The sequence below is a fragment of the Somniosus microcephalus genome, unplaced genomic scaffold, assembly GCF_052327205.1.
Source record: "Somniosus microcephalus isolate GS21.2 unplaced genomic scaffold, FLI_Smic_1.0 unresolved_chr3, whole genome shotgun sequence".
In the NCBI taxonomy this organism is placed as follows: domain Eukaryota; kingdom Metazoa; phylum Chordata; class Chondrichthyes; order Squaliformes; family Somniosidae; genus Somniosus; species Somniosus microcephalus.
In genome coordinates, this window is record NW_028225181.1 from 31,090,965 (window position 1) to 31,098,464 (window position 7,500).

General features: G+C 50.4%; 1 protein-coding gene across 1 annotated transcript in view; it reads left to right on the forward strand.

Annotated features, from left to right (window-relative positions):
• The window catches only part of LOC147091345 (uncharacterized), a 27,733-nt gene that overhangs the window by 17,769 nt on the left and 2,464 nt on the right, over positions 1–7,500 (forward strand). The window contains exon 3 of the mRNA XM_085976539.1: positions 5,458–5,535. Within this exon, the coding sequence (XP_085832665.1) occupies positions 5,458–5,535 (78 nt within the window). The remainder of the gene's footprint in view (positions 1–5,457; positions 5,536–7,500) is intronic.

Below are 7,500 nucleotides of genomic sequence, written 5' to 3' on the forward strand. Positions count from 1 at the left end.
ACATCCTTGTTCCTGTACTCAAACCCTCTCGCTACGAACCCTCTCACACCAACGTGCGTTTGTACGCCGCCTTTAAGGCAGTAAAACGTCCCAGGACGTTTCACAGGGGCGTGATCATAGAAACCATCGACCGATTCGGCACAGAAGGAGGCCATTCGGCCCATCGTGCCTGTGCCTGTCTTTGGTAGAGCTGTCCAATTACTCCCACTGACCTGCTCCTTCCCCAGAGCCCTGCAAATACTTTCACTTCAAGTATTTCTCCAATTCCCCTTTGAAAGTTACTGTTGAATCAGCTTCCACTGCCCTTTCAGGCAGCGCATTCCAGATCATAACGACTAGAAATAGTAGATGCATTGCTGGTCATCTTCCAAAATTCTATAGACTCTGCAACAGTACCCATGGATTGGAGGGTAGCTAAAGTAAACCCACTACAGTATTTAAAAAAGGTGGTAGAGAAAAAACAGGAAATTAAGCCTGACATCGGTAGTGGGGAAAATGCTGGAGTCTATTATAAAAGATGTAATAGCAGAGCACTTGGAAAACAGTGACAGGATCGGACAAAGGCAACATGGATTTACAAAAGGTAAATCGTGCTTGACTAATCTACTGGAATTTTTCGAGGATGTAACTGGTAGAATAGATAAGGGAGAACCAGCGGATGTGGTGTATTTGAACTTTCAGAAGGCTTTCGATAAGGTCCCGCATAAGAGACTAGCGTGTAAAGTTAAAGCACACGGGATTGGGGGTAAGGTACTGACTTGGATAGAAAACTGGTTGGCAGACAGGAAGCAAAGAGTTGGAATAAACGGGTCTTTTTCCGAGTGGCAGGCAGTGACTAGTGGGGTACCGCAGGGATCGGTCCTAGGACCCCAGCTATTCACAATATATATAAATAATCTAGACGAGGGAACTAGATGTAATATCTCCAACTTTGCAGATGACACAAAGCTGGGTGGGCGTGTGTGCTGTGAGGAGGATGCCGAGAAACTCCAGTATGATTTGGACAGGTTGAGTGATATGGCAGATGTAGTATAATGTGGATAAATGCAACGTTGTCCACTTTGGTGGCAAAAACAGGAAGGCAGATTATTATCTGAACGGCAATAGATTGGGAGAAGGGGAAGTGCAACGAGACCTGGGTGTCCTTGTGCACCAGTCGCTGAAGGTAAGCATGCAGGTGCAACAGGCGGTTAAGAAGACAAATGGTATGTTGGCCTTCATAGCGAGAGGGTTCGAGTACAGGAACAAGGATGTCTTGCTGCAGTTGTACAGGGCCTTGGTGAGACCACACCTTGAGTATTGTGTGCAGTTTTGGTCGCCTTATCTGAGGAAGGATGTTCTTGCCATGGAAGGAGTGCAGCGAAGATTCACCAGGCTGATACCTGGGATGGCAGGAATGATGTATGAGGAGAGATTGGGTCGATTAGGCTTCTACTCGTTAGAGTTTAGAAGAATGAGAGGGGGTCTCCTTGAAACTTATGAAATTCTAACAGGACTGGACAGACTAGATGCAGGAAGGATGTTCCCGATGGTCGGGGAGTCCAGAACCAGGGGTCACAGTCTAAAGATAAGGGGTAAGCCATTTAGGACTGAGATGAGGAGGAATTTCTTCACCCAGAGAGTGGCGAACCTGTGGAATTCTCTACCACAGAGGGCAGTTGAGGCCAATTCATCAAGAAGGAGTTGGATATAGTCCTTAAGGCTAAAGGGATCAAGGGATATGGGGAGAAAGCAGGGACAGGGTACTGAATTTGGATGATCAGCCATGATCTCATTGAATGGCGGAGCAGGCTCGAGGGGCCGAATGGCCTACTCCTGCTCCTATCTTCTATGTTTCTATGTTTTTATGTTTCTATGTAACAACTCGCTGCGTAAACATTTTTTAACTCATGTTGCCCCTGGTTCTATTGCCAATTATTTTAAATCAGTGTCCTCTGGTTATCGACCCTCCCGGCAGTGGAAACAGTTTCTCCTTATTTACTCCATCAAAACTCTTCTAATTTTGAACCCCTTTATTAACTCTCCCCTTAACCTTCTCTGCTCTAAGGAGAACAATCCCAGCTTCTCCAGTCTCTCCACATAACTGAAGTCCCTCATCCCTGGTACCATTCTGGTCAATCTCCCCTTAACCTTCTCTGCTCTAAGGAGAACAATCCCAGCTTCTCCAGTCTCTCCACAGAACTGAAGTCCCTCATCCCTGGTACCATTCTGGTCAATCTCTCCTTAACCTTCTCTGCTCTAAGGAGAACAACCCCAGCTTCTCCAGTCTCTCCACATCACTGAAGTCCCTCATCCCTGGTACCATTCTGGTCAATCTCCCCTTAACCTTCTCTGCTCTAAGGAGAACAATCCCAGCTTCTCCAGTCTCTCCACATAACTGAAGTCCCTCATCCCTGCTCCCATTCTGGTCAATCTCCCCTTAACCTTCTCTGCTCTAAGGAGAACAATCCCAGCTTCTCCAGTCTCTCCACATCACTGAAGTCCCTCATCCCTGGTACCATTCTGGTCAATCTCCCCTTAACCTTCTCTGCTCTAAGGAGAACAACCCCAGCTTCTCCAGTCTCTCCACATCACTGAAGTCCCTCATCCCTGGTACCATTCTGGTCAATCTCCCCTTAACCTTCTCTGCTCTAAAGAGAACAATCTTACATTGCTTCTCCTCATTATTCCTACCAAAATGTTATCAAATAAAATTTGACACTGAGCCACATAAGGAGACATTAGGACAGGTGATCAAAAGCTTGGTCAAAGAGGTAGGTTTTAAGGAGCGTCTTAAGGGAGGAAAGAGAGGCGGAGAGGTTTAGGCAGGGAATTCCAGAGTTTAGGGCCCAGGCAACAGAAGGCACGGCCACCAAAGGTTGAGCGATTATAATCAGTGATGCTCAAGAGGGTAGAATTATAGGAGCACAGAGATCTCGGGGGGTTGTGAGACCGGAGGAGATTACAGAGATAGGGAGGGGCGAGGCCATGGAGGGATTTGAAAACAAGGATGAGAATTTTGAAATCGAGGCGTTGTTTAACCAGGAGCCAATGTTGGTCAGCGAGCACAGGGGGTGATGGGCGAACGGGACTTGGTGCGAGTTAGGACACGGGAAGCCGAGATTTGGATGACCTCAAGTTTAGGTTGGGTGGAATGTGGGAGGCCGGCCAGGAGTGTGTTGGAATAGTCAAGTCTGGAGGTAACAAAGGCATGGATGAGGGTTTCAGCAGCGGATGAGCTGAGGCAAGGGCAGAGACGGGCGATGTTACGGAGGTGGAAGTAGGCGGTCTTCGTTATGCTGCGGATATGTGGTCGGAAGCTCATTTCAGGGTCAAATATGACACCACGGTTGCGAACAGTGTGGTTCAGCCTCAGACAGACGTTAGGGAGAGGGATGGAGTCAGTGTCTCGGGAACGGAGTTGGTGGCGTGAGCCGAAAACAATGGATTCAGTCTTCCCAATATTTAATTGGAGAAAATTTCTGCTCATCCAGAACTGGTTATGGTCCGGGGTGGAGTGGGGAGGACGTGGGATGTGGGTGGCGAGCGATACGAGGAAGTGTTCAGAGATGGCCTTACCTGCGATTGAGATGAATGGGCGAAGGGTGGCCACGAGAGATGGCAAGGTCGAGGGGGCTGGCCGTGAACATGGGTTGGGGTGTTTACATGGAGGGTGGGATTAAGGGAGGATAGGAGGCTCGTGAACTCAGAGGAGAGAGAGCATGATGAATTGAGATGGAGGTTGAAATCACCAAGGATGAGAAGTCGCTCGGTGCAGAGGCTGAGGAAGGAAAGCAGTGAAGATATCTCGGTAATAACATTTTTATGGCCCTTGGGTGGGTGGTAAAGACCAAGGTGTGATTTGGTGACAAGAGCCACACCGCCACCACGGAGAAGAGAGCGAGGCGGACATGCACCTTGTGCACCAGTCGCTGAAGGTAAGCATGCAGGTGCAGCAGGCGGTTAAGAAGGCAAATGGTGTGTTGGCCTTCGTAGCGAGAGGATTCGAGTACAGGAACAAGGATGTCTTGCTGCAGTTGTACAGGGCCTTGGTGAGACCACACCTTGAGTATTGTGTGCAGTTTTGGTCGCCTTATCTGAGGAAGGACGTTCTTACCATGGAGGGAGTGCAGCGAAGATTCACCAGGCTGATACCTGGGATGACAGGAATGACGTATGAGGAGAAATTGGGTCGATTGGGCTTATACTTGCTGGAGTTTAGAAGAATGAGAGGGGATCTCATTGAAACTTATAAAATTCTAACAGGACTAGACAGACTAGATGCAGGAAGGATGTTCCCGATGGTCGGGGAGTCCAGAACCAGGGGTCACAGTCTAAAGATAAGGGGTAGGCCATTTAGGACTGAAATGAGGAGGAATTTCTTCACCCAGAGAGTGGTGAACCTGTGGAATTCTCTACCACAGAAGGCAGTAGAGGCCAATTCATTAAATATATTCAAGAAGGAGTTAGATATATTTCTTAAGGATAAAGGGATCAAGGGATATGGGGAGAAGGCAGGGACAGGGTTCTGAGTTTGGAAGATCAGCCATGACCTCATTGAATGGCGGAGCAGGCTCGAGGGGCCGAGTGGCCTACTCCTGCTCCTATCTTCTATGTTTCTATGACAGGGAAGGAATTCCGGAATTTAGGGCCGAGGCAGCTGAAGGCACGGCCCCCAATGGTGGAGCGATGAAAATCAGGGATGCGCAAGAGGACAGAATTAGAGGAGCGCAGAGATCTCGGCGGGGGGGGGGTGGTTGTGGGGCTGGAGGAGGTTGCAGAGATAGGGAGGGGAGGGGGCCATGGAGGGATTTGAAAACAAGGATGAGAATTCTAAATCGGAGGCGTTGCCGGATCAAGAGCCAATGTAGGTCAGCGAGCAGAGGGGTGATGGGTGAACGGGACTTGGTGCGAGTCGGGACACGAGGCAGCAGAGTTGTGGATGAGCTCAAGCTTACGGAGGACGGAAAGCGGAAGGCTGGCCAATCAGATCAGCACAGGCCGGGGATGGAGCCTAGGCCTTTCCTGCTCTGTGTGTGGGTGTGAGATCAGGCTAAATCAGCACAGGCCGGAAATGAAGCCTGGGCCTTTCCTGCTCTGTGTGTGGGTGTGAGATCAGGCTAAATCAGCACAGGCCGGGAATGAAGCCTGGGCCTTTCCTGCTCTGTGTGTGGGTGTCAGATCAGGCTAAATCAGCACAGGCCGGAAATGAAGCCTGGGCCTTTCCTGCCCTGTGTGTGGGTGTGAGATCAGGCTAAATCAGCACAGGCCGGGAATGAAGCCTGGGCCTTTCCTGCTCTGTGTGTGGGTGTGAGATCAGGCTAAATCAGCACAGGCCAGGAATGAAGCCTGGGCCTTTCCTGCTCTGTGTGTGTGTGGGACTCACGGTCGGGGGGGTGGGGCAGGGGGAGGGTAGAAAGAGGCCCTGCTTGAGCACAGCTATAACTTGACATATTTTCCCCTCGACCTTTGTTGCAGGAATATTTTGGAAAAAGAAGGAGCGCGATCGCTGTTCAGAGGCTTAGGCCCAAATCTCATGGGAGTCGCCCCATCCAGGTAAGGAGATTGGGGCCAAAGGGAAGGAGGAGGGAGGAGGGCGGGGAAACCGGGATTCGAAACGGTAATTGCAGCAGAGACCGGGAGCTTGTGGTGTTTCATAGAATCATACAGCACAGAAGGAAGCCATTCGGCCCATCCTGCCTCTGCTGGTGCTTATCAGACACACAGAGCCCAGTAGACACAGTGAATTTTTTAAAATTCGGTTCCTGGGATGTGGGCGTCGCTGGCAAGGCCAGCATTTATTGCCCATCCCTAGTTGCCCTCGAGAAGGTGGTGGTGAGCCGCCTTCTTAAACCGCTGCAGTCCGTGTGGTGAAGGTGCTCCCACAGTGCTGTTAGGGAGGGAGTTCCAGGATTTTGACCCAAGTCAGGATGAAGGAACGGTCGATATATTTCCAAGTCAGGATGGTGTGTGACTTGGAGGGGAACTTGGAGGTGGTGGTGTTCCCATTGCACCTGCTGCCCTTGTCCTTCTAGGTGGAAGAGGTCGCGGGTTTGGAAGGTGCTGCTGAAGAAGCCTTGGCGAGTTGCTGTAGTACATCTTGTAGATGGTACACACTGCAGCCACGGTGCGCCGGTGGTGGAGGGAGTGAATGTTTAAGGTGGTGGGTGGGGTGCCGATCAAGCGGGCTGCTTTGTCCTGAATGGTGTCGAGCTTCTTGAGTGTTGTTGGAGCTGCACTCATCCAGGCAAGTGGAGAGTATTCCATCACACTCCTGACTTGTGCCTTGTAGATGGTGCAAAGGCTTTGGGGAGTCAGGAGGTGAGACACTCGCTGCAGAATACCCAGCCTCTGACCTGCTCTTGTTGCCACAGTATTTATGTGGCTGGTCTCGTTAAATTTCTGGTCAATGGCAACCCCAGGATATTGATAGTGGGGGATTCGGCGATGGTAATGCCATTGAATATCAAGCGGAGGGGGTTAGACTCTCGTTTGTTGGAGATAGTCATTGCCTGGCACTTGTGTGGTGCGAATGTTACCTGCCACTTATCAGCCCAAGTCTGAACGTTGTCCAGGTCTTGTTGCATGTGGGCATGGACTGCTTCATTATCTGAGGAGTTGTGAGTGGCGCTGAACACTGTGCAGTCATCAGCGAACATCCCCATTTCTGACCTTATGTTGGAGGGAAGGTCATTGATGAAACAGCTGAAGATGGTTGGGCCGAGGACACTGCCCTGAGGAACTCCTGCAGTGATGTCCTGGTGCTGAGATGATTGACCTCCAACAACCACAACCATCTTCCTTTGTGCTAGGTATGACTCCAGCCAGTCGAAAGTTTTCCCCCTGATTCCCATTGACTTCAGTTTTACTAGGGCTCCTTGATGTCACACTCGGTCAAATGCTGCCTTGATGGCAAGGGCAGTCACTCTCACCTCAGGAATTTAGCTCCTTTGTCCATGTTTGGACCAAGGCTGTAATGAGGTCAGGAGCCGAGTGGTCTTGGCGGAACCCAAACTGAGCATCAGTGAGCAGGTTATTGGTGACTAAGTGCCGCTTGATAGCACTGTCGATGACACCTTCCATCACTTTGCTGATGATTGAGAGTAGACTGATGGGGCGGTAATTTGCCGGGTTGGATTTGCCCTGCTTTTTGTGGACAGGACATACCTGGGCAGTTTTCCGCATTGTCGGATAGATGCCAGTGTTGTAGCTGTACTGGAACAGCTTGGCTAGAGGCGCGGCTAGTTCTGGAGCACAAGTCTTCAGCACGATAGCCGGGATGTTGTTGGGGCCCATAGCCTTTGCTGTATCCAGTGCGCTCAGCTGTTTCTTAATATCACGTGAAGTGAATCAAATTGGCTGAAGACTGGCTTCTGTGATGGTGGGGACCTCAGGAGGAGGCCGATATGGATCATCCACTCGGCACTTCTGGCTGAAGATGGTTGCAGACGCTTCAGCCTTGTTTTTTGCACTCACGTGCTGGGCTCCGCCATCATTGAGGATGGGGGTATTCATGGAGCC